The following is a 27,108-nucleotide window of genomic DNA, read 5'->3' on the forward strand; positions in this document are numbered from 1 at the left end:
TTTCCATTTTATTAATTGATAAGAATGACATCAGTCTTTGAAAGTTTTCGTCTTTCTATTTCTATTCACTGAACTAAACAAACAAAGAGAAAAAACGCTCTAAAACTGGAGTGTCAAACTCAATTTCATTGAAGGCTGCATCAGGGTTGTGTTTGACCTTGGGGGGCCAGGGTGGGCATGGCCAATTTGACATCACTCGTGTCAAGGGCACCTGTAGCCTGAGTGCTCTGTTATCAAAAATGGGCTCCTGAACTTTGTTTCCGGCTGAGATGGCCTCCTGCAGCCCTCTGCCAATGAAAACGGAGCTCAGGGGAGCTGCACACAGCCAAAGCGAGCTCCATTTTTGTGCAGGATGGCCTCCTGCAGCCCTCTGCCAGTGAAAATGAAGGCCCCCTCCCACTCCAAGCTCTGCTTTTGTTGCCAGAGGCTGCAGGAGATCATCATGGGCAAAAACGGAGTTCCTATTTTCGCTGGCAGAGGCACTGCAGGCTGGACTTTCACTGTTTTCAAGGTGGCCCTGTGGGACAGATCTAAACACCCCCAGGCCGGATCCCGCCCTGAGCCTTGAGTTTGACACTCCTATTCTAAAAGAAAAGGGTTGGAACTATATTTCTTGGCTTTTTCTTCAGTTTCTAGGAATGAGATTAAAGTGGGATTGCTTTCACAAGAAACATAGGTTGCAAAAACCTGAGATGGATCACTCGTGCATTATTGTATAGGTAATTAAATTTGAAATATTTCAATTCATTTTAATTATAGCTAAGTTTCTGATTCAACTTAAGTAACTATGACTTTAATATTAATAGTAGCCCTAAGGATTACACCTATCTCTGGATTCATTCACCATAAACAAAACGTTGCATTTAATTCTATGATAACCTTTCAATATACTGTAAATATTTTCTATTCAATTCTTCTCTTCTAAGCTTTTACATGAACATTAATGTCTTCAAAATAAGTAATAATATGTAATGAAAACAAGAAAGAAAAGGAAATAGCCCATCAATTCAGTGATTGTTGAACAAGCAAATAATCATTTTTCATAAATGAATTTCTATTATGCTATTTAATATTACAAAACTACAGAATTATTGCAGGCGATGAACTGCAATGGGTCTGTGGAGAAAAGAACAGTCATAACAGTTTATTTAAATTAACCCATGTAACAGGGGTTTGTGTGAATAAACATATCTATACATTAGCTCATTGATTTAGTTTTGATAAGGCTTGGCATGCCATTGCAATACTGTAAGTATCTTCCTAAGTAAAAATTTCTGTTGTAAGTTTACAATGGTATTTTTCTGTTATTGATTTAACTGGAGTCCATAGGCATGTAGAGAAGAATAATTATCTTAGTAAAAAAAATTTATGAGGATAACAATAGCTCCCTTTATTTTGTTTGTTCTTGTTCTTTCTAAATCTCATTCAGATGTTGAATTTAGCTCTTTTAAATGCAAGTGGGGCTATTAATGACTATCACTAAGTGTTGTATCTAATGTTTTATGATCAATGTATTTTTACAATGACTATGATAATGATCGATCACTATTGTTGTATTTATACTGAGAGCTTACGTATAGGAGGCAAATTCTTTGTGTGTCTAATCACATTTGACGAATAAGGAATTCTAATTCTAATTTTATGTAAGGATCAACCTCTCCCCCTTCAAAAATAAGTATGAACACTTGAAAACTTTGTATTTTAAAAGGATTTTTTTTATTGAAGAGGGGTAAAAGCAAGTCAAAATTCAAAACAGGATCTGAGGCCCCTCAGGCTATGCAACTATGATAAAGGGAGTTAGAAACTTCTCCTAACAGTCTGATGTGGATTCCATCAATCCGCAGGTGTGAAGATGTTATTTTACCAGCTCCTCTGGAAAAACAGATAAGGAAAGGTTCCCAGGGCTATCTTCCGGTGTTGCAATCCACATAGCCCCTTCTCCCCAAGAGGTGAGAATTTTCCAGCCATCTGGGGCACCAGGAAATGGTTGTAAATCATGTAAAAGTTTATACAAAAGGCAATGTAGGAAATAGGATATTTAGTATACATAAAGAGGTAAAAGAATTAAATGTATCAAATCCAACCCCCCTCCCTTCTTCCACTGAAGAATGGCAGATACATGGATCTGACATTCTAATTCTAATCTAATTCTAATTAACTGCTTGGTAGCACTGAAGTGGAAATTAAGGCCTCATTTACACAGCACTAATAATATGCTTTCTTCATCTCTTTGAGCTATAAAAAGCTATCTCACTAAAAAAATCATGTGCGCGCACACACAATTGTGGTTTTTTTTTGCCTTGCCTCAGTAATAAGGCCAGCAGTATTGCTGTCTTCAGTTAAAAATGCAGAGAAATAGTTGGTAGCTGGGAGACTATGCTGTTAAAAAAGCCACTTTCCACAAATGCTGGGAATTATATAATTTATGCAATAAATAAAGTGCTGCAATAAATAAAGAACTTCCACATCTGTTACTCCAATAGGAGGAATGTTATAATGGCAAGGGTGTCAAACTCGATTTCATTGAGGGCCGCATCAGGATTGTGTTTGACCTCGGAGGGACAGGGGTGGGGCCTGCCCATGGGGCGTGGTCATGGTAGGTGTGACACAGGACACTTGTGGTAGTCAAGTGGGGGGCACTTGTGGTAGCCAAGTGCTAAGGCAGGACTTCCCTGAGACCCTCCCTCACTCTCAAGGTAATCCTTGAGTTATGAGTGTAATAAAGCCTACCAATTACATTCGTAACCCGAGGATTCGTTTGAATTACATTAAATGCACAGGATCACTCCCTGCTTTCCCCAATGCATTTGTTAATCGAATGCGCAGGTCATTAAATGCACATGAGGTATCTCAGGGTGGGGAAGAGCATGTGAGGCCTAGTGCTGCAGCAGGCCACCGAAGGCCTCCCCCAATCCACTGAGATACCTAATGCTCCCCTGGGGTCCCCACAATTGCTTCCCCCATCCTACCCCACCAGATCCCCACAGACTGGGCCTGTTTTGCTAGCATCCAGGATTTCCATTTTCCTACCCCATTTCCCATGGATTACTTACTTTTTGAAGATCTTCAGAGTTCCAGAAGAGGCTGACCCACTGGCAGAGAAACCAAAGTGTTTTATTCAGATGATGGCAAAGCTGTAAGAATGTGAAATCTAAGGAAAACATTTTCACCAGCTTCTGAGTAAAAGACTTTGGCTGGGGCCATGTGGCCAGCAAGGCTTCCTGGTAGTAGAAAAGGCCTGCACTGGGCCAGAGCAGCTTGCTTCCTTTGTCTCATAGGGCTGAACTACAAGCCCCTTGTTGAGCCCACACTCCAATCCCTGAAGCTGCTCATCAGCCAGTCAGCAGCAAGCAGGAGGCTGCTCGTCGCTGGCCAGAATGGGCCCAAACTAAGCCTGCAGGTCCTCATGACAGAGAAGCCAGTCTTTTATTCAGATGGGAAAAGCTATTTTCCTTATATCTCACATTCTTACAGCTTCACAGGCTTCTGAATAAAAGACTTCGGTTTCTCTGCCAGTGGGTCAGCCTCTTCGGAAGCTCTTCAAAAGCAAGTACAATAAAGCCATAGGAAATGGAATGGGGAGGGCCGGATAGAGCCCACAGAGGCTCCATTTAGGTCTGTAACAGGCTAAGGAAGGCCTCCAAGGCCTGAACGGAGCCTCGGTGGACCGGATGTGGCCCAGGGAGTCTCCATTTCGACCAGCAATGGGCTGAGGGAGGCCTCTAGAGCCCCCCCATGGCCTGTTTTGATCGGCAGAGTGATGTAGGAGGCCATCCAGGATGCTAGCAAATGTACCACAGGCCACTCCTTTGCTATTTCCAGGCCAGCCCTGTTGGCCAGATCTAAGCGCCCTATGGAGAAGATCCGGTCCACGGCCCTTGAGTTAGATATATATCCGGCTATATAGAAACATACAAAAATACTGGAAAAAAATCATCAAAACACAGGTCTGTGAACATCTAGAAACAAATAAAGTTATAACTAGAGGCCAGCACAGGTTTGTTAAAAACAGATCATGCCAAACCAATCTTATTTCATTCTTTGACACAGTGATTAAATTAGTAGACCAGTTAAATGCTGTATACTTAAACTTCAGCAAGGCATTTGACAAAGTAGATCACAACCTACTTTTGGTAAGCTAGAAAAATGGAAAGAGGGACATACAACTAAGGAAGAATATCAGCAGATAGCCAGAATCTGCAAAGGCAAAATCAGGAAAATAAAGGCTCAGAATGAACAAAGACTTGCAACAAAAGTCAAAGATAATAAAAGAGTTTCTTCCAACATATAAATAACAAGAAAAAAAATCAAGGAAACAGTCAGTCCATTAAAGAGAAAATATGGCAAGGAAGTGACAGGCAACAGAGAGAAAGCAGAGCTGCTTAACTCATTCTTTGCATCGGTCTTCACACGAAAAGAAACTATAGCTCAACCTACCAAAAACATAACTGTAAAAGACAGACTAGAAATAAAAGTTACAATAAGCAAAAGAAACAACTTGTCCGATGTTGATGAATACAAATCACTGCAATCTGATGGATTACATTCCAGATTTCTAAAGGACCTAGCAGATGTCATTTCAGAACCATTGTACCACATCTTTCAAAAATCCTGGAGCACCGGGGAACTACCAGAGGACTGGAAAAGAGCTGGTGTGATTCCCATCTTCAAAAAAGGAGAAAACTCAGGCCCAGGAAACTACAGACCAATCAGCCTAACATCAATACCTGGGAAGATACTGGAAAAGATAATAAAAAACAGATCTGCCAATATTTAGAAACGAGTAAAGTAATAACTAGAAGTCAGCATGGGTTTGTTAAAAACAGATCATGCCAAACCAATCTTATTTCATTTTTCAACATAGTGACTAAATTAATAGACCAGCGAAATACTGTGCACATAATATACAGTACTTAGACTTCAGCAAGGCATTTGACAAAGTAGATCACAACATACTTCTTGGTGAGCTAGAAAAATGTGGGATTGATAGCATCACCACCAGATGGATTTGTAACTGCCTGACAAACCCTACTCAACCAGTCGTCCTTAATGGAAGGAAGGAAGGAAGCAGTGGGGTACCACAAGGTTCCATCTTAGGCTCAATACTCTTCAATATCTTCATAAACGACTTAGATAAGGGAATAGAAGGGGTACTTACCAAATTTGTGGATGATACTACAGTAAGATGGCAGGATTAGCCAACACCCTAGATCAGGAGTGTCAAACTCACGTTGTCTCATCGTCATCATGTGATATTTTGGGACTTTTTTCCTGTTTGCTAAACTGGGGGCGGGCGGGGCGAGCACATGATGCATCCGGCCCACAGCCCATGAGTTTGACAACCCTGCCCTAGAAGATAGGCTGAAGATCCATTCTTTGCATCAGTCTCTACGCAAAAAGAAACTATATCCCAACCTACCAAAAACATAACTGTAAAAGACAGACTAGAAATAAAAGTTAAAATAAGCAAAAAAAAAAGTAAGAGAACATCTGTCTGATCTCGATGAACACAAAAACCTGGAACCTGAAGGATTACATACCAAAGTTCTAAAGGAGCTGGCAGAGGACAACTCAGAACCACTGCATCACATCTTTCAAAAATCCTGGAGCACTGGGAAACTACCAGAGGACTGGAAAAGAGCTGATGCATTTCCCATCTTCAGAAAAGGGAAAAAAATAGACCCAGGACACTACAAACCAATTAGCCTAACATCAATACTGGAAAATATAATAAAAAGCAGATCTGCTAACATCTAAAAACAAGTAAAATAATAACTATCAGTCAGCATGGGTTTCCTAAAAATAGATCATGCCAAACCAATCTTATTTGATTTTTCAACATAGTGACTAAATTAGTGGACCAGCGAAATACTGTGGACATAATATACTTAGACTTCAGCAAGGCACTTGACAAAGTAGACCACAACCTACTTCTTAGTAAGCTAGAAAAAAGTGGGATAGATAGAATCATCTCGAGATGGATTTGCAACTGGCTTACAAACCATATTCAATGAGTAGTCCTTAATGGATCTAAGTCTACATGGAAGGAAGGAAGCAGTGGGGTGCCACAAGGTTCCGTCTTAGGCCCGGTACTCTTCAATATCTTCATAAATGATTTAGATGAGGGAATAGAAGGGGAACTTACCAAATTTGCAGATGATACTAAGCTGGCAAGAATAGCTAACACCTAAGAAAATAGGCTCATGATCCAGATGGATCTTGACAGACTTCAACACTGGGCCCTATCTAACAAAATGAAATTCAATGGAGAGAAAAGTAAAGTTCTCACTAAGGCAAGAAAAACCAAAAGCACCCATATAGATTGGGTGAAACCAGGCTTAATAGCAGTAACTGTGAGAGGGATCTTGGAGTCTTAGTGGACAACCAGCTAAATATGAGCCAGCAGTGCGCAGCAGCAGCCAAAAAAGCCATTGCAATTGTAAGTTGCATTAACAGAGGGATATTATCAAGATCAAGTGAAGTACTAATACCACTCTATAAATCCTTAGTAAGACCACACCTAGAGTATTGCATCCAGTTTTGGTCACCACATTATAAAAAAGATGTTGAGACTCTATAAAAAATACAGAGAAGAGCAACCAGGATGATTAGGGGACTGGATACTAAAACATACGAAGAACAGTTACAGGAACTGGGCTTGACTAGTCTAGTAAAGAGAAGGACCAGGGGAGACAGGATAGCAGTCTTCCAATATTTGAGGGGCTGCTACAGAGAGGAAGGGGTCAATCTATTTTCTAAAGCGCCTGTAGGCCAGACAAGGAATAATGGATGGAAACTGAACAAGGAGAGATTTAACATGGAAATAAGGAGAAACTTTCTGACATTGAGAACAATCAACCAATGGAACACCTTGCCTTCAGAAGTTGTGGGAGCGTCATCCCTTGAGACTTTCAAGAAGAGATTGGACTGCCATTTGTCAGAAATGGTGTAGGGTCTCCTGCTTAGGCGGGAGGTTGAACTAGATGACCTACAAAGTCCCTTCCAACTCTGATTATCTGTATCTGTAAGTATAGACTCTTGAAAACTTTGTGTTTCGAAAGAAACCTTTTATTGAAAAAGGGTGAAAGTCAAAATTCAAAGCAGGCTTTGAGGTCCCTCAGGGCATACAACTAGGATAAAGGAAATTAGAGACCCCTTCCAACAGTCCGATGTGGATTCCACCAATCTGCAGGTGTGAAGATGTTGCTGTATCAGCCTCTCTGAGAAAGAGATAAGAAGAGTTTTTCAGGGCCATCTTCCGCTATTGCAATCCACATCGCCCTTCCTCTTTCAACATTCCCCAAGAGATGAGAATTTTCCAGGCATCCAAATCAAACTGGACACATGCCCACCTAGCCACACCCATGCAATCACATGACCATCTAGCCACGCCTACCCAGGCGGTCATTAGGCAAATCAACAGTCTGAGGGACTATGAATTGGTCCCTTTTAAAAAGTTTGAGGACCCCTGACCTACAAGGTCACTTCCAACTCTGTTAATCTGTAATCAAACCTATTACTCCTCATGTTTAACAAATTCACAGCTTCAAATCCAGACAGGCAAAGTTGAATTACAACATCAGGAGCACTAATATGACTTCATGGAAGATCTACTTTTATGGATTCAAACAAATCCATGTGGCAATTCTAAAAAGACCTTGAAGCTAAAATATCTAAAGTTAATAGCATACCTCTTATCAATAGACTAATAAGAAAGCAGGGATGTATCATCAAGAAATGTTTTCCACAAATGATTGGCAGGGTAACTTTGCACTAGAAAGTTGTGAGAATGATCCTAAAGCAATACTGTTTGGGAAGTTTTTCAGTTTTAGTAAAAACTGAAATAAGATTTATTTTTTTAATAAAGTCATGTTGCAAAAATACCATTAGTTTTGTATTTTAGAAGCACAAGGTTTGATTTAATAAACTACTATGTAATAGACCAGCACTGGTAAAATTCATCATTACATATAAGCAGATAGGTTTATCCAGAAGATATAATAAAAGTGCCCAAATATTTTTCATCTAGAAGAAAATGATCTATTCATATTCACTCACTTTTCTCACTCTAATCACAGTAAAAAAAATAATCTAAAAATAGTAATTATGTTTGGAGAAGGTGTCTCTTTCATATTGTTCCAATCAGCATGGGGCATTGACTTATTGTCAAATAAGTCAAACTAGAATTAAGTCAGTAGACTTAGACTAACTTTATTGTCACAAATCGGCATATATTAAAATGAAGTGTCACGTCTCCACCGGCTTGCCTGGAGCCGTGACACCAACATCTGATCCTATGCTGAACGTCCACCCTCTGCAGCATTCGGCGCAGAACCTAGAGAGTAGCGAGCGAGATGTGGACTCATAGTTGCTGACGAGATGATGAGTGCCGGTTGCCAACGAACGGCCCGGACCAACTGATGACGTCAGACGCCGACCTGTCGAGTGCTGTCTGCGGCAATTAGCAGCGTGTTGGATACGCTGGGTGCTGGACGTTCCACTAATGGATCCAGGGGGGAAAGGATGTAATTGGACACGAGGGTGGTAGTAATCTGTGGTGTCATGAGGGTACGAGGAGTGTGGGTGGACACGGAACAGCTGAATACACAGTACATGCGGTTCCACGAAACTGCCAGATATTGAGCGGTAGCTGCTACCAGATGGTAGCTACGCTAATTACATTGTTAGAATATGTATAAATACAGCTCTGGCTGCAACGAGCGCCAGAGCTGACTTTAATTTAACTTGCTCATTTTTACCCAAACCGGAGAAGTGGATGAAAGAATAAAGTCTCATCTTTATGGATATCGTGAGTGCCTTATTTCCCCCTGCCCGAAATCCGGATGAACAGCTGAGGTGAAGTTTTGTTGCATACAGCTCTCAAAGGGTCACCACCTCCAATACATATTATATAAACATGACAAAATAAATAAATACAATATTATGCATATACCCACCTATATTATATGACACAGAGAAACAACACAGTCTAGCATACCAACCTATTGAACACCATTTCAAAGAGTTTGTGTAAAGGTAAAGGTTGCTGTAAAGACCACTTACATCCAAAGTTTAACGTTGCTTCCCGGCTTCTTATAGTTCCATGTATATTATATGCTATGCAAACATATGTTCCTTCATCCCTTGACTTCTCAGGATTATTGATTTCCAGGTTACCTCCTACCATACTGTAATGTTCTTTTGTCACTTTAATATCAACATCCCAGTTGTTGCGTTGCCACCTATTCAAGGAAATATTTATTTTTTAAAAATATTAATAACACCTTATTTCAGCACTTCAATTGCCCTAATACGCGTTGCCTCCAAAACATGGTATCTTATCCCTACAGAATGAGATTATGGCAATAAGAGTATTCACTGAATAATGCAAAGTTTTAATAGAAATTCAGTTTGAATTTGACTGTGTTTCTAAATCAGTCCGAATTTACTCCAATTTGATAATTTAGAAGATCTTCTGTGCATGCAGGAAAAATTATTTTTTCCCTGAATCAAACTGGATTTCCAAATGATGTAATTTTATTAGTTATAGCATCAAACTGATTTTCCAGATTGAATTAGATATCTGACCTAAATTGATATGAATTGACAATGCAAACCTGATCTTATTGCATGCTACTGTTCCTAGGTGTAAATTACAGATTTCTCAAAATATATTATCCATTGTGCTACTTACAGAATAAGAAGCAATTCCTAAAAATATGGTTATAGAATTGAAAATAATTATTTGAAGGTTTTCCATAGATATAAAGAATTTAATAAAAAACAACTAAAGTTTCTCACAGTTCATTCAATCATACTACGATCTTAACTAGCCTATCCTGAGTTACAATGAACGACTGTACAATGGGCTGTCATGGATAATATATTTAATTAGGTTTTCAGCTTGATCCTACTGAAACTGAATAAAGAATGTAGCTTCTTAGATATTAGCCATCAAGGAGAGCATCCAATCTTCCTTATATATAATCTCCTCCATACAACAGATAAATATAATATGGATTCAATTTTTAGAATGCTCTGTGAACACTGAGAAGTAGGTTTGTCCCCCAATTAATTGTTTTATTACATTATAAAATCAAAATAATGCATTGTAGAATACAGATAATAGCAGACTATGGTTATATTTTACAATAAAAAATTAGAAATTGTTAACACTATAATGTTTTGTGTAAGTTAAACTTTTAAAGATGAGGACAAAAGCTATATTGATGTTAAATATAATTCCTAAAATGTTAATTAGCATAAGATTGCTTGTAATATATAATTAATGCTAAGTATGACATTGTGTCAGACCTGCCCCAGTCTGATTCTTTATGGATCAATAAAACTCTCTACTCAATTTGGTTGAAGTGAAAGGCAGTTTTACTAAGAGATGCTGATAGCAGTAAAGTCAAGCAGAATCTAAAATTCCCACACATAAATACAGAACTAAACCCCTGGTTTCCCCTAGCCCTCCACTGTGATCTGTCCATGTGGAGCCAATTCGGCACTGCCGAGATGTTTTGGGAAATACTGAAGTGTTTGGGTTGGCGAAATTCCACTCTGAGGGCAAATGGCCTTGAAGATGCCAGTGCGCCAGCATGAACTTGATTCCAAAACCCACTTTCATTTCTCAACTGTCAATTCTCTCCTCCCAATTTCCCATAATAAGGGTATACAGCTTTATGGCCCATTTGTCCCCCCCCTTCCCCGATTGAGGGCAGAACACTGACACGGTGCTAAGCTGAAGCTGGTGGGTATGACATGCTGCCCCTCTTGACAAGGACATCAACGGAAACATACAACAGAGAGAGAAACAAGTAGATATACAGTTAAAATAGGGAACTATTTTGGTTTATAAGGATATTGCTTATGGAAACATTTGAAGAGTTTGGGTGCTTAAGGTCTACCCAAGTCTCAGAAGGAGGGAAGTCTTCCCATGCCACTAGACACTGGAGCTTTCCTCAGTGTTTACGAGAGTGTAAAATGTCCTTAATTTCAAAATGTTGTTCCCCCTGAATCATGAGTGGCTCGGGTGGTGGAGCCAGCGTTGGGCACAGAGAGGACTGAGTTTCTGATTTTAGCAAACCACAATGGAAAATCAGATGAATGCATCTAAGGGATTTCAGCAGTTTGAGCTCCACTGTGACCATATTGATCATTCTTTTGATAGAGAGAGGGTCAACGTACTTTGGTCCCAGTTTTTTGGAAGATTGTCTGGATTTCAGGTATTTAATGGAGAGGTAGACCTGGTCTCCTATTTTTAAGTTTTGGGGCTTTGTTCAATTTTTGCCTGTGTGCTTTTTATAAATTTCTCTTCCCTCCTCCAATTATTTTCTGATGATGGGCCAGGAATTTTGTAGCTGGGCAACCCAGTTTGTTAAAGATGGAACGGGGTGGGATTAATGGCATGGGCAGCTCAAACATGGGCACCATGTCCTGTCCTCAGTTGGAAATTATCCACTGCGGAGCGACATTCAACCTATAGATGTGGTGGATGAACAAGTTAGCCAAGGTACGGGCGGAAGGGATCTTTTGGCAGGGCACAAAATGGACTTGTTTGGACAACAAATCAGTGATCACTCAAATCACTGAGTTTCCTGAGCTTTCCAGTAGCTCTACTATGAAGTCCATATAAACTTCTTTTCAGGGGGTGTTAGGTTCTGTCAATGGTTGGAGGAGTCCTGGTGTTTATGGCCACATAACTTTGAATGTCTTTCTTAAGTGACAGCCACCAGAACTGGCACTTAATCAGGTGTAACATTTTTACAAAACCAAAATGTCCCGCAGTCTTTGAATCACGGCTTTTCTCCAGGATTTGTAGTATTTGGTTTTTCGGAACATACAGCTTAGCCCCCACCCACGCTAGGCCACCTTGCATTGTGCATTCATTTTTGTGAGATTGGAACCATTTGTCTCCCTCTAGTGCTACTTTTAGAGTGTCCACTCTGCCTTCCCAAATTTGGGGTTTTGCTTTCACCTATGCTCGAGTGATGACTAGTGCCATAAGCTGGTGAGACGGAATAACCAGTCTACTATTTCCTGCTCGGAGATGTTTTATTGGGGCATTCTGGATAGTGCATCAGCTAAAAAATTCTTTCTCTTTGGGAAGTAGTGAAGAGTGAAGTTGAATTGATTAAAGAACTGAGCCCACTGAACTTGCTTGGGCAATAGTCTCTGGGGTGTTTTTAGGGCTTCTAGGTTTTTGTGGTCAGTCCAGAACTCTAAAGGGGCCTTGCTCCCTTCCAAGCAATGCCTCCACATTAAGAGTGCCCAATGCACTGCATAATCCTCTGTTGTGGCTCTGAGGCTTGAGCCTGCATTGTTAGAGGAAGCGGACGATGGGGAAGAGGAGGAATTGGGAATGCCTTCCTCCCCAGGACCTTCCTCTTCGGCAATGCCTTCCTCCCTGATTGTGCCTCAGGTGTCGGCAGATAACCGAGAGGGAAAGCCTGAGGCTAATCAGGAGAAGGAGGAGGGCATATCGGAGCAGCCTCTGACAGAGAATCAAGTAGACGAATGCTGGCTTGATGCGAGGCAGCGTCGCAGGAAAAAGTGTGAGCTGCAACGCAGCAAGCGGGGACGAATCAGAGACTGAGCTGAGTGACTGACACACCCCACAGGGGATAAAAGTGGGTGTGTTTTCTCTGAGAGCTCCGTATGGGACAAAGTGTGAGTTTTTCTGTGGAGCTTCGGTGTATCCTGTTTATTGGGGGCCTTCGTGATTTATGCTCCTGTTATCTTGTCGGACTTGGCAGGCAGCGTGTGTGATACTGCCAAGAACACTGCCTGCTTCAAAGAATTAACTCTATAACTGCTGAATCTTCTTGCCTGCCTGTATTTTGTCAGAGTTGTGGACTTTCCATCCTCATTGGAAAGGTGAGACATAACAATCCTCATTCTCCCAAACCACCCACTGCCATTCAGTGTCCGTCGTTTCCTGGAAGTTGTAGGGCACCCTGGCTGTTCCTTTGTAAAAGAACTGCTCCCACTGCCGCATTGCTAACACCCACGTGAATAATAAATGGGGCATTAGGGTCTGAGTGTTTTAGTACTGGTTCAATAATAAACAACCATTTAAGTTTTTTCAAAAGCTACCTGGCATTCCATTGTCCACTGGTGGGGTGGGAATTCATCTGAACCCTTGTCCTTAAACACATCCCGCAAGTCCTAGTAATCTGGTAGAATTCAAGGATTGGCCTTCTTCTGCTCTTGCATTTCAGCCCCCACCTCTTGCCTCAGCTTCAATTCTTTCCCAGTTTCATTTTAGCCTCAGCTGGAAGGATTTTTAGCAGTCCCCTCCTGCAGTTCACATAGGGGTTCTATTTCCATAGCTACACTAGTCCGAGCATCTCTCCATGTCCAGGACCACTTTGTGTGCGCCCCCATCCACATTTTTTTTAATAATTTTTTTTATTTTTATATTTACAATAATTTCATCTTTCATTCATACAGTGTATTGACTGGGTACATATATTTTGTGCTAACAATTATAATTAATGCTTTTCTTACCATTATAACAATAATCACATTTTCTTTATAAGCCATTATTTCTAATATCTATTCCTTTACAACAATTTTAACTTATTCCTCTATATATTCATCAACTCAGTTTTAACTTGTTTTATTTTCCAACTATTGATAAAATAAGTCCCATATCATGTAATATTCAGTTTCTTCTTTTTCTTTAATCCTCAGTGTTAATCTGTTCATCTCTGCACATTCAAATATTTTCTCTATCACTTTTCTCTCTGTTGGTATTTTATCACTTTTCCAATTCTGAGCAAATAAAATCCTAGCTGCTGTTAATACATGAATAATCAAATATACTTTTTCTTTGAACCCTCCCTCCACATTTCTATTGGCTTGGTGACGAATGTTGCTGGAATCCCCTGTTATGGAGGTTGATCTCTACTTCCTCAGCCAGGACATACCCGCCATGCTTGCTCTGTTGGATGTAGTCACCCCATTGATCACTAAGGCTGGACATGGCTGATCATCTGGCTGGGAGGTGAGGGTGAGGGCTTTGCTCTCAAGGCTTTTAAATGCCACCTGCATAAACTTAATGGCTTGCTCCCTCATCCAGTCACCCTGGCCATGCTTTCCACCTGTCTCTTCCTCCTCCTCCTTCAGTTCTTCCAGCTCCATTCTCTGTTCCCATCAGTGGCTTTCTGCAGCTTCCACAAGTAAAAGTCACCTCTGCAGGCTTCTCTTCCCAGTCCTCCTTCCTTCTGACACTCAGGGACCACCTGGGTCTTGGCAGATCACTGCACATCTCCCTTTTTCTAGTCCATTCAGAGAGATCCAGCCTGATGAAGGCTCCCCGTAGCATTTGAATCTCTTCCTGGTTTCTCTCTTAAGCCAACATCGCATGCATGATCACAACAATGGTAGACATGATGCCCTCAACTGCAGATTCCGCTTAATGTCAGACCTGCCCCAGTCTGATCCCTTAGGGAAGTAAAATTCTGAACTTCATTTGGTTGAAGTGAAAAGGCACTTTTACTAAGAGATGCTGATTGCAGTGAAATCAAGCAGAATCTAAAATTCCTACATGCCAATACAGAATACCATTGGTTTCCCCTAACCTTCCCCCCTCCCATGGTCCATCCATGTCTAGCCAATCTGGCACTGCCGAGGTGTTTTGGGAAATGCTGAGGCATTTGGGTTGGTGAAATTCCACTCTAAGGGCCTTGAAGATGCCAGCATGCCAGCCTGAACCAGATTCCAAAACCCTCTGTTTCTCCTCAATTGTCAATTTCCCCCTTCCAATTTCTCATAATAAAAATATACAGCTTTATGGCCCATTTGTTTCCCCCTGCCTTCCCCGAACGATGGCAGAATGCTAGCAAGGCATCAAGCCGAAGCTTGATACACATTGATAAACAAAAACAAAATGCAACTGAATTATTTCCTCATATGAAAAAGGTTTCAATCTTTGAGCTTAATACTTACTATGATTCCTACTGTGCTGTTATTTATAAATGTTAAAAAAGAGAAAAATAACAGGGCAGATTGATTTCAGTACTGGTCATCTCTTACCATTTGCTTTCTATTCATTTTTGTAGTACACTTTTATTTGCTAAAAAATAATATTCAGGTAGGACTCAGTAATAATAATTGGAGTTTCCATTGCTAAATGAAGCAATCATAAAGTGTGATGTCTGACCATACGAGTTAGCAACAGCAGTTACGGCAATCCCCAATTACTTTTAGTTAAGTGAAGACTGTGTGGGTATTATTAAATGAGGATCTCACATGATCACCATCATGACTTCTGACTTCCTGCCAACTTCCCAATTGACTTTGCATGTTACTTTGCATTGCTACTCATGTAGCAACGATATAGGTGGCTGTAAATTAAAATGTCCTTTCTGAAAAAGTAACAAAACTTTGGAACTAAATCATTAAGCTTTCTGCAGTTGTTAGTAAACTGACTTTTCCAAACTTGCTAGGGTTATCCACCACAGTTGCATTTTTGGACCAAACATCTGAATTAGTACAATCAGTATTATTAATATAGCATTAGGAAAGCAACCCTAGTTACTTGTAAGTAGGTGTAGGGATTCCTCTGGCTCTGCAGTTCATTGACACTTTTGCATCTGGAGACTCTTCTGGGTATACCGTATCAATGGGCTCTTCTTCAAAAATTGGTCCATAACCTTTTAGTTCATCTGCAAATAGATGGCAAGGCAATTGAATAATGTCACCCAATTAGTACATATAGAACGTAGATAGTTTAAACATTTCTAAATTCTTTTAGAGATAGAACACAGGAACAACCACAAGCTATAATTTCCAATTAATGATTTTATCTTGTCAGTATACTACCTACTAGAAAGTAGCGTGAAGCAATTTCAGTTCCTTTTAAGCACATTAGCTTTCCATTGACATTGTCAACTATCCTGCCAACTATAGCTAAAGCTTATGGAGGCATTAGTGACTTGTGCACATCTATAAAATGAATAGCAGAACAGACAGTTAAAACCTCTCAAATTATCCCTATCGTTGCCCTAAAGTCCAGTGTACTGTGCTTATTATTCATACTCTGCAATTCTGATTTTTTTTCTACCCTTCTTTTAAAGACATTAAAGTGTTCTTTAATTAATGCATGGTTTTATTTTCAAAATTATTCAGTTCTAGATGCAGGGAAGATAATTCTACAAAATACAGCTCAAAGCTAAGAGGAATTTCTATAAGCTTTTTAAAATATTAAAAAAATGTATAAAAGAGAAAGCAAATCTATACAATTTGATTTTGCTCAGTTTTCTATTTTCCAATCTTTATTTTGGAACCAATATTCTTTTCTATCCATAATACTTATTGCTGTATTCCTTACTTTGAATGAGTATCTTCCCAAAGGCCTTAATGCTTTTGGAACAAGCCCTAAAGGACACTTTAAGTAGCTACAGACAATTCACTAATAGCTATTCCAGGGGTGGGATTCTACCAGTTCGCACCTATTTGCTAGAACCAGTTGTTAACATTCTAAGCAGTTCAGAGAACCGGTTGTTAGAAGAAATTACTGGCCTAATCCTGTAAGGAAGGCAGGAAGGAAACATTCAGGTGTTGCTTACAGACACTGCCTCTCCGTTAACCCTTATTACATTCTTGGCAGGACTAGACTTCCTGTCTCAGGAACGTCTCTAGAGTTTTTTTCCCCTCCTTTGCTGGTACTTTGCTTGTGTGGAGTGACCATTCAAAGTTACAATGGCACTGAAAAAAGTGACTTATGACCATTTTTCACACTTGCGACTGTTGCAGCATTCCCACAGTCATGAGAGGCCAGGCGAGGAGATGCATGCCTAGATGTGAGTGATATTGAGTTGGCTACGCCCAGCCAATAACATGACCACCAAGCCATGCCCATCAACTAAGCCACACCCACAGAACCGGTTGTTAAAAAAACTGAATCCCACCCCTGAGCTATTCTATATTGAAAATGCACCTACTGAAATGTTAACTCCTTCTTTATGAATCTGAAAGTTGCCAAGTTTAAAAAAACACTGATGCACTATATTACATAAACACTGAAGATAATAATGACTTGCAGCAGTGAAGAAACAAGTGCATATAATGCAGGCACTACTATTTTATTTGGCTTTAATTAGGGATTATGACTGTATTAGTTTTTTTATTATCCTGTCTCTCAATATAGAACCAAGAAGACAATAAAGTAAATGTAGTCTAAAAATAATTTAATCTTTTTTTCTTGTGGTCCTGTTTAAAGACAGTTTTAGCACAACTATATAATAGGTAACATTTAACCAAAAATACTAGAAAAACTTTTTAAAGCTTCTGAAGATTCTGATAACTAATTAGCACGGCTGGTCACAAGTTACATTTTATTATACCTTTCTTCCAGATATTATTGAAATATTTCAATTCTGGAGAGACACATCAGAGTCTCAACCATATAGATAATTTCCATCTGAATTATTTTATTAATCAACAATTACTATACATCGTTACCTAACTTAGTTCTGAAAATCAACTGTATCTACAAATAAAACATCTTCAAGAAATAATGATTTGTGTATCTATGACTGTTGAAAGAAAAAAATGTTATAGTCAATGCATAAATTGCTCATTATAACCTTTGTTTTTATATTAATACAGTAAACAATATTACTTCTAAAGTTCTGATCTTTCTGACCAGATTAAACTGCTTTGCAAATACATTAAGTGAAATCTCCCTAGTGATCTATAAATGAAAAATGGCATCCATTAAGAACAATGTATGTATACATATGGAAGATGGCTTGATGTTTTTATGTTTTGTTTGTTTATGTTTGTTTTTAAAACAATAAAAACTTAAATAAAAAAAGAACAATGTAATTTATTTTTCTTTATTTCCTGTTTAGAAGAAGAAATTCAAACCTTAGGTTATTGCATAGAAAAAAAATCCTGAGTGTCTTGTACATCAAACAAACAAATAAAATGAAGAAGACCATTTTAAATATCATTTGATTTTCATAAGGGATTTCACTTGTGTAGAATTATTCTTCATTACAGTATCATTGCAGGTAGTGAATTTAGATATGAAACATTAAAATTCTGCTGTTATAAAATGAAAGAAAAGTCTTCTATATTCTAAGAAATATGCACGAAGCAATATTTTTTAAAATTACTTATATCTCACCTTTATTATTTTTATAAGGTGGCAAACACGCACAATATTCCTTCCTCTTATTTTTCCCACGACAATAATCCTGTGAGAATGATTGGACTGAGGGACAGTGACTGGCCCAAAATCAATAAACTGGCTCTCATGTTCTATCTTGGTCAGACTTTTGTAAGAATTCTAAGACTTACATCCCAGCATCTAGAACAGTGTTTCTCAACCTCAGCCGTTTTTTAAGATATGAGATTTCAATTTCCACAATTCTCCAGACAATTGAGGTTTACACAACTTAAAGTTGCTGGGATTGAGAACCACTGGTGCAGAGTGTGAAAGGTTAAAGAAGGTTGTTTAAAACCATTAAAAACCTGGGAGACTATTATATTTACAGATAATCCTTTAGTTACATGGTAATGGAAACTGCCCAGTAAATTCATAACCTGGGGATTCATTGGAATCATATAAAATAAACATGATCACTCCCTGCTTTCACCCATTCAATAATCAAATGCTCAGGTCATTAAGTGTACATGAGGTATCGCAGGATGGGGAAGGCCATGGGGGGGTAGTGATGGAACAAGCCACCTACTTCAGACCACCTAAGGCAGTGGTCACCAACCAGTGGGCCAGGGACCACTGGGGGTCCGTGAGAAAATTTTGGTGGTCCGCAGAGAAATGTTACCCCCAAAGCACCCCTCCAAAGCAATTAATCCAGGCTGCGCGGGAACACAAGGCTCTGCCTCTCCCATGGCCCATGGGAACACAAGGCATATGTCACTTGCATTGCGAACAACACGAGGTAGTGGGGGGGAAAGGGCAGGGGGGGGAACTTGCCCCACTCGCCCCATGCGCCTGGCCTGGCCACCGGGCTGCTTCTTTCCGCTTTTTTCTTCTTCTGCTTTTGGCTGCATGCAAGGAAAGCAGCAAAAGTCTTTATTTCTCTCCCCCAAACTCCACCAGAAATGAATTTTTTGGGACCCTGCAAGGCATCCTGCTCCAAGAGGCTGCACTCATGCGACAAGTCTCACAAAGACTAATTTCTGGCAGAGTTTGGGGGAGAGAAAGAAAGACTTCTGCTGCTTCTGCTGCTTTCCCTGCATGAAGCCAGAAGTCTCTCTCTCTCTCTCTTTCTCTCCCGTTGAGAACAGAGCTGGAGCTGGTATCCTGCGATCCCAAATAAAGAATGATCGATTGGCAGGAAAATGGGGTGAGGAATTTTCCTGCAGTCTTTTTGGGGGATTTTCCCAGGATCTCTGCTGCTTCTGCTTTTTCTGCAGAGCTCCGGGATGACCAAAGGGCCAGTCTTGTGACTACTGCAGCTCTGGACTATGGGACCGACTTTCCCACCAACATCAGCAAGCCATTGTCAGTCAAAATTCATATTAGTGGTCCACGGGATTTAAAATTATGAGTTTGGTGGTCCCTGAGGTCCAAAAGGTTGGTGACCCTTGACCTAAGGTCTCCAACCCACTGAGATATCTCATGCTCCCTGCCCGGGGTCTCCAGAATTACTCCCCCCATCTTGCCTCACCGGGTCACTTACCTTGTGAAGATCTAGCGAGCTGTCTCCTATCCAGCCTGTTGCGGTTTCTTTGCCTGCTTGCACTCTCAGCACGAAAAGCATTTGCTGACAAGACTTTGGGGCAAATCATATTGCTTCAAGCCTTCCATCAGCTTGCAAATGCTTTTCGTGCCGAGACTGGAAGCTTCTGTGGGCTGGGATGTCACGGCCTCCAGAAGCTTCCAGTCTCAGCACAAAAAGCATTTGCAATCCAACAAGACTTGAAGCAATGTAATTTCACTACCCCAAAGTTTTGTCAGCTTGCAAACGCTCTTTGGCCAGATCTGGTAGAGGCCTTGGTTTACCGAGAAGAGAGGCCTAAAGTACTGTTGTGTGAGATCATGTGAGATCTCGTGCTACTGATCTTGCGTTCTCTCTCACTACAGTACTTTAGGCCTTTGTTTTCAGCAAACCAAGGCCTGCACAAGATCCATGGCAAAAGAATTTGCAAACGAGAGGCCTTCCCTCCATTTGCAAAGCCCTTTGCCGTGGAGCTCGTGCAGCCTCGATTCACAGAGAACTAACGCCTAAAGTAGTGTGAGATCATGTGAGATCAGTAGCATGAGATCTCATGTGATCTCACACTACAGTACTTCAGTACTGTAACCGGTCAGTGGCAAAAGGCTTTGCAAATGGAGAGGCCTTCCCTCTATTTGCAAAGTCTTTTGCCCTGTATCTCATGCAGGCCTTGGTTTGCCAAGAAGAGAGGCCTAAGTACTATAGTGTGAGATCACAGGAGATAAGTAGCACATCTCACACTACTGGTGTTGCATGATCTCATACTACTTTAGTCCTTTGTTCTCCGCAAATGCACCAAAGCAGGCAAAGGAACTGATGGCTTGCTAGATCGTTGCAAGGTAAATGAGTCTCCACAGAGCCAGATCCTGTGGAGACCCGGCGGGAAGGTAATAGGCAGGGCAAATGTTGCAGTGCCTCTGTGGTTGTTCATAAGTGTGAACCACTGCCGTGGTGCTGCAACTTTCGTAACTTTGGGACTGTATCATAAGTATTTGTGGGAAAGGGGGTTATGTCGTAACTTTGACCAGTCGCTAAGTGAACTGTTGTAACTCAAGGATTGCTTGTACGCTAAATCATTTGCTTATTACAAATAATTTGTACAAAATTATGGCACCTAATCAAAGCTTTCAATGCTGAGTGTGCTGTTTGGTTCTTCCATAAAGATTTATCTTTCTTATGTTTCTGTGACTTGCCAAATTAGTATTAATGTGAAGTATTGTTTTTGTTTTGTTTCATTTTGGCTAATAACCAATATCTTTCCAAACCTAGCATGTCCTGGACTATAATCAGAGAACCTTTCAAGTGAGTCTCCTGACACTCTGGATAACACACTCAACCAGAGGTGGGAATCTACCAGTTTGGTCCGGTTCTATAGAACTGGTTGTTACCATTCCTGGTAGTTTGGAGAACCTGTAAATGGGGCTTCTGGCTGGCCCCATCCCTCTCCGCCCGCTTCTCCGCTGCCTGCCCATCAGTCCTTATCATGCATGTGCGACATTGCACACATGTGCGATGAGAGTCTTCACTTTGTTAAGTAAGGCAGTCCTTACACAAGGTTTCTAAGTTCTTGTAGTCAGTCCACACTTTGAATGGAATCTTACTGCCTCCAAATCAGGAATGCCTATTGAGTGGCATATGCTTCCTTTTTACATTCCGCCCAATGTCTTTGGTGTTGGTCAGCTTCCAGAGGTATAGGTACAGGGTTGCAGTGTCCCCTTTACATTTTTTGGGAGCAAAACGGCCTTCATCACAACATCGCTAGCATCAACTTATGTTACAAATGGCTCCTCTGGGTTAGGCTGCTTAAGAATTGGCTCTGCCCCAAAAAGCCATTTAAGTTTTCCGAAAGCCACTTGGCATTCCAAAGTCCAAATGAGCATCAGGCTTGGTTTGGGTTTCGCTCTGCCTCCACCCATTTTTAACAGTTTGGTGATAAGCAGGGCTATCTGTGTAAATGAGGAGATGAATTGGCAGTAAAATTTGGTGAAAGCCAAGAGGCTCTGCAGTTGCTTTCTGGTCCAGGGAGCTTCCCACTCTAGAATGACCTTCAAACTTTTGGGGTCCATCTCCAAACCCCCACTGGACATGCGGTACCCCAAGTAGTTCAAACTGGTTTTGTGGAAGCCACACTTGGATAGTTTAGTGTACAGCTTAGATTTCAATACTTTTCTTAGCACCTCCTGCACTAACTTCATGTGGTCTTCTGTTGTCTCAATAAACGAGACAGGTACACCAACACCCCCTTGTACTCAGGTAATACTTCATTGATTAGTTGCATGAACATCATGGGTGCTCCCTGCAGCCTGAAAAGCATCACTTGAAACTGGAAGCACCATAAGGTACAATTGAAAGTGGTTTTCCACTCATTGCCCTCTTTTATTCTTACTCGGTAATACGCTTTTCTCAAATCCAGCTTGGTAAACACCCTTCCCTTGGCCGAGTATCCCAGCATGTCCTTCATAAGGGGGAGGGGGTGCATGTTTTCCAAACATTTTTGATCCTACAAAAAATCCACTTATAATCCCAAAGACCCATCTTTCTTTTCTTTGAAGAGCACCAGGGCTGCCATCCTAGATTTTACTGGTTGGATGAGGCCCCTAGCTAAGTTTTTATTCATGAAGTTTCTGAGTTCCTCTCTCTCTCTCTCTTAGGGCCATTGAGTACATCTTTAGTTTGCTAACATACTATATAGCACATCTCAATAGCACAATCCGTGGGGAGACTGGGAGGGAGTACGCCTGATTCCTGCTTGCTGAAGGCTTCAGATATTGTAGGTCTTTGTATTCCTTTGGGATGACCGGTCCCCATTGGCCACGCTCAGTTAATGAATTGATGGGCTCTATCTTTCCCATCCCCACCAGTGGGGTTTCGCTACCTTTGCATGACACCCCATATGTTGCTATCTACCTGCTCTACTCCCCCAATGCCAGTTGTCTTTCCAGTCAAATGCTGGATTCCACTTCTTCAGCCACACCAACCCCAATATCATAGTCTCTGCCATTTTCAGAATGGTATAGTTTCCTCATAGCTCTCTGATCTCAGGATTACTGGCTCAGTTAGCCTGGTTGCTGGCAGCCTCCCAGTAAGAGACTGATCAACTTGCTCAAATTCCATAGGTCAGGATCCCCAACCTTTTCACGCCGCGCCCGGTTCCGACATCAGCTGGGCGCCGCGACCCGGTGCCGGCGTTAACTGGGCGCCGCCATCTTTTATGATAAAAGGCGCTTCCGGTGACGTCACGAAGCAGCTGTTCGTCATAAAAGATAAGCGGCGCTAGCGCTTGGTGAGCTTTTTCGGGTAGAAATGGCTTTCTACCCGGAAAAGCTCACCGAAGCGCTGGCGCCGCCATCTTTTATGACGAAACAGCGCTTCCGTGAGCTTACCCGGAAGCGCTTTTAAAAAAAAGATGGCGGCGCCCAGCAACCAGCGGCCCGGTAAAGGTTGTTCCGCTGTTCGGCACCGGTCCGCGGACCGGCGGTTGGGACCCCTGCCATAGGTTGCCTCAATTTTAAAGTCTCATCTTTTCCACAGTTCACAGGCTAATCAGGCAGCAGGTGCAACCTGAGTCTACCAGGGCCCTGAAGACCCCTCTCACCCCTGAGTGGGGCGCTAGCATCTCCACATGGGGCAATGGCTCCACTTACCATTGGATCATCTTCCCTTTCACTGTCACTCTTTTAGAAAACCAGGTTGGGCTTGCTAGGGGTTGGAGTTCCCTCCCCCTTGCTTGAGGGAGAAGAGACCTCCATGACATGCTGCACTGCCCACATCTTCTCCTTTCCCTTTCTCAGCACCTTCTTGGTCTTCAACTGGCTGCTGACATGAGTTGTGAGGCTGGGGAGATGGCTGCTCAATGGTGTTCTTTTACACATCAGAAGCAGGCTCCAAGTGGGCACTGCAAATTCTCACTAGAGGTGGCATGAGGGGCCTTGATTCCTTGCATGTTGGTAAGTGTCTCTCCTGGTCTTGTTAAAGGAGATCCTCTTGCACCGCATGCTGTTGGTACTCCAACAGGTCTAGCTCCATTGTGGTCACCAGTTGGTACCATGCCCCAAGGTTGTCTGGAATACCTTGGGGCAGCTAGTTTTGGCACAACTCCTTATAGTCCATCTTGGAAGTGATAGACCAATACACATTCTGGCCATCCTCTCAACTTTCCAACCATGCTGTGGAACTCCTGAATGTATTTGGTTACCAGCCGATTCCCCTGTCTTATGGCACAGACCCCAAATTCTGCTCAGCGGGCCTGAAGTTCACCCAAGTGGGCATCCACATTCTCCAATTCTGGCTCTCCTTTGTCATGGAGGTATATCACCCACGCTGCTGCCTCGTCCTCTAGGTTTGAAGTGATGGCGTTCATGCAGGCAACTTCATCTGGGTCCATTGCCCCATACCACTCCAGATAATGCCACTGTCAACCCTGAAGCGAACCTGGATGAGGCTATCTTGGAGGCTTCAGGGTTCCACACAACAGAGGGAGGGGGAAAATAGCTAGATGGGGTTTTGTAGCCAAACCAATAAAGTTTTCTTGTGGGAACCAAGAACATTCTCACAGGTGGCTGGCCAGAGGAGTGAAGTAAACATGCAACTGGACAGCGTCTGTACTGGACAGCGTGACCAGTAACTTGAGGGAAAGGGGAAACTTTTACTTTTTAATTAGGTGAAAGCCACGTGAACTTACAGAGTTGGCTTTCAACAGTTGTGCCAATATGATGTATCCAATAAATTGTTCTTTGAGGAATTTGCCAGTTTCAGAGTTCTGCTTTCTTTGGGTGCATTACTTGGGACACTGACAGCCATGCCTGGTTCAGGAAGTGGGCTAGTTGCTCTGGCTGTCCGTCAAACATAGCAGAGCTTCCAATCATCCCTGAACATAGCCCAGTGGCAGCCCTCCTCTGTGGGGCTGCTTGAGCCTAGGCTCCTGCCCCTGCAGGGATTCCTTGGGCTTGTCCCTCAGCTGAGGGAGGGACTACAACTCCTACTGAGGGAGCCCCAGTTCCTTTGCGGTGGAGAGGGGGACAGGCCCATTGACATTTGGCTCATCCCAAACCCCACTCCCGGGACTGACTAGTTCATTGACACTGCTTCCTACATCTCCATTCTGACAAAACATCACGCAGTTGCTCCACAGATGGCATGTAGTCAAGAATTTCAACTCTCCTGGTTTTTTCCAGTCTGCAGCCTCTGGGCCTTCCATTTGCTCACTCAAGTCATGGCAACTCCAGGCGGGACCAAGGGGAACTCCAACTAGGCTGCCTTCTCCACTCTGCTCAGCCATTTTGTCTTCAGGTCAGGGAAAATGGATCTGGCTACGATTCCTTCCTCACATGCCAGTGGCTGCTTTGTCTTCTCCATTCTCACTTTGGATTGGGTCACCACTGTCTCCACCAGCATCTACTTGGGTGACTGCTGGTGCCTCCCGAGTAGGGAGCGATCCAGGCTTCATTATGACATCAGCTTTTCCATCTGTTCTGGACACTTTCCATTATGTTACAGCTCTCTTGGCAGTATCTGAGGTTTCCAGCAAACCTCCATTCCAATCAGTAACTCCAAGACAAAGGTCTGTTCAATTGTCCTGCTGGTAATTGATGTAACATCTGAGGTATTGTTCCAGGACCACATTTGAACATTCACAGTCCCCATTCATTTCTGGATGATGACTGGAACTAAGCCTCTGGGACGTTCCCAAGAGTTTTAGAAACTCCTACCAAAACTTTGAAGTGAATTACACTCTGCAATCAGAGATCATTCATTGCGGAGAGCTGTGCAGTCTATAGACATGCTGAATGAACAGCTTAGCCAGAATGTGGGCAGAAGGAATATTCTGGCAGAGCATAAAATGTACTTGCTTAGAAAACAAGTCAGTGATCACCAAAAGCATGATATTCCCTGAACTTTCAGGGAGTTCAATTATGATGTCCATGGAGATTTCCTTCTATGGGGTGCTAGGCTCCACTACAGGCTGGAAGAGTCCTGGTGTTTTCTCCTGCTATGGCTTTGCTGAGGCACATACTGGGCAACTGATCACTCTGAATGTTCTTTTTAAACAATGCCCATCAAAACTGCCACTTAATTAGGTGTAAAGTCCTTTACAAATCCAGGCTGGTCATCGGGCTCCTGAATGTCTGGCCCCTGCACCAGTTCTACAACCAAGGCCCAGTACAGCTGCCAGAGGCAGAAGAGCTCCATGGAAGCCCCCAGACACCAGCCAGTTTGCCAGACAAGCTGTAGAGATTCCCCTCCCAACACACCTGTAGCCAAAGAAACCCTTTCTGGAAAGGCAAATGAGGAAGAGGATCCCATGGTGAGTGCTGCCATTCCTACTTTTACAGTTAACGTGAAATTGGTGGTGCCTGAGACTGGGGAGGCTGGGGAGTTAGAAGCGGTAATAGATACAGGATGTTCCAGATGCCTGATTGGGCTCCCTATCGTTGAGCAATTAGGGATAAAAACTAAAACCCTAAAACGCCCAATCAAGTTTGAACAGGTAGATGGAATGTTAATTGGAGGAATCCCAGCCACCCAAATTACAGGACTGATCAGATTAAAAATGGGCAGGCATTGTGAACTTATACGATTTATAGTGGCTCCAAAAATGTCAACATCTATCATATTGGGACTTGCTTGGCTTGATAAATGGGCCCCTACAATCAAATGGGAAGATGGGCACCGGAAGATCATAATTGGTGTTGGCCCGCTGCCCCCAGTCCCTCCTGAAAAGAGACTGTCACCCAACAGGGGCCCACAACTAGAAGCAGAAGCTTCAGACTCTCATCCAGGCAAGCCCCAGGTTCCTAGAGAATACAGGGACTTGGCTGAAGCTTTTAGTGAGGAATCCTCATCCCTTACCGAGCCACTGATTGTGCCATCAAATTAGAACCTGTTGCAAAACTGCCCAAACCAAAGATGTATTTCATGACACCAGCCAAGATGACTGAGTTGAGAAAATACATTAATATCAATTTAGCCAAAGGCTTCATCGAACCAGCAAGATCTTGGTTGGCAGCTCCGGTATTGTTCTGCCTCTTACACAACTAGATTCATAGTTGTGCAGGTGCAGATAGATAACTCAACAAAGCTTCCATAACAAAGTTCATTTATTGGTACATCAGGTATCTTCATAACTCACATTTATAATGAAGTTCTTCTTTAATGACCAATCCTTTGTATATCTGCCTTGTACATGAAATATGGTTATCTCCTAACCCATCTCGTAGTGATACAAGGAAGATGCCATGTGGTAGAGAGTTCAGACAAAGAATGAGGAAAACTCCTTTAACCCACCAAGGATCAATTCAGTGACCACATCAGGATTACAAATGTAGCCACGTGAGATGAACTACATTTCCCAGGATACATTTAGCTACATTTACCATGATGCATTCCCTTAAGGCAGGGGTGGGCAAAC

The 27,108-nt window shown here is 42.0% G+C and overlaps 1 protein-coding gene across 4 annotated transcripts in view; it reads right to left on the reverse strand.

The window, feature by feature from the left end:
- CNTN1 (contactin 1) overlaps window positions 1-27,108 on the reverse strand; it is a 290,436-nt gene that overhangs the window by 137,767 nt on the left and 125,561 nt on the right. For all 4 annotated transcript variants that reach the window (XM_087969240.1, XM_087969238.1, XM_087969237.1 and 1 more), the window contains exons 5-6: window positions 15,548-15,674; window positions 9,064-9,242 (exon numbers count right to left, since the gene is read on the reverse strand). In XM_087969240.1, the coding sequence (XP_087825366.1) occupies window positions 9,064-9,242; window positions 15,548-15,674 (306 nt within the window). The remainder of the gene's footprint in view (window positions 1-9,063; window positions 9,243-15,547; window positions 15,675-27,108) is intronic.

Source organism: Notechis scutatus, chromosome 6 (assembly GCF_049901735.1).
Source record: "Notechis scutatus isolate UNSWTSFEM ecotype Mainland chromosome 6, rNotScu1.2, whole genome shotgun sequence".
In the NCBI taxonomy this organism is placed as follows: domain Eukaryota; kingdom Metazoa; phylum Chordata; class Lepidosauria; order Squamata; family Elapidae; genus Notechis; species Notechis scutatus.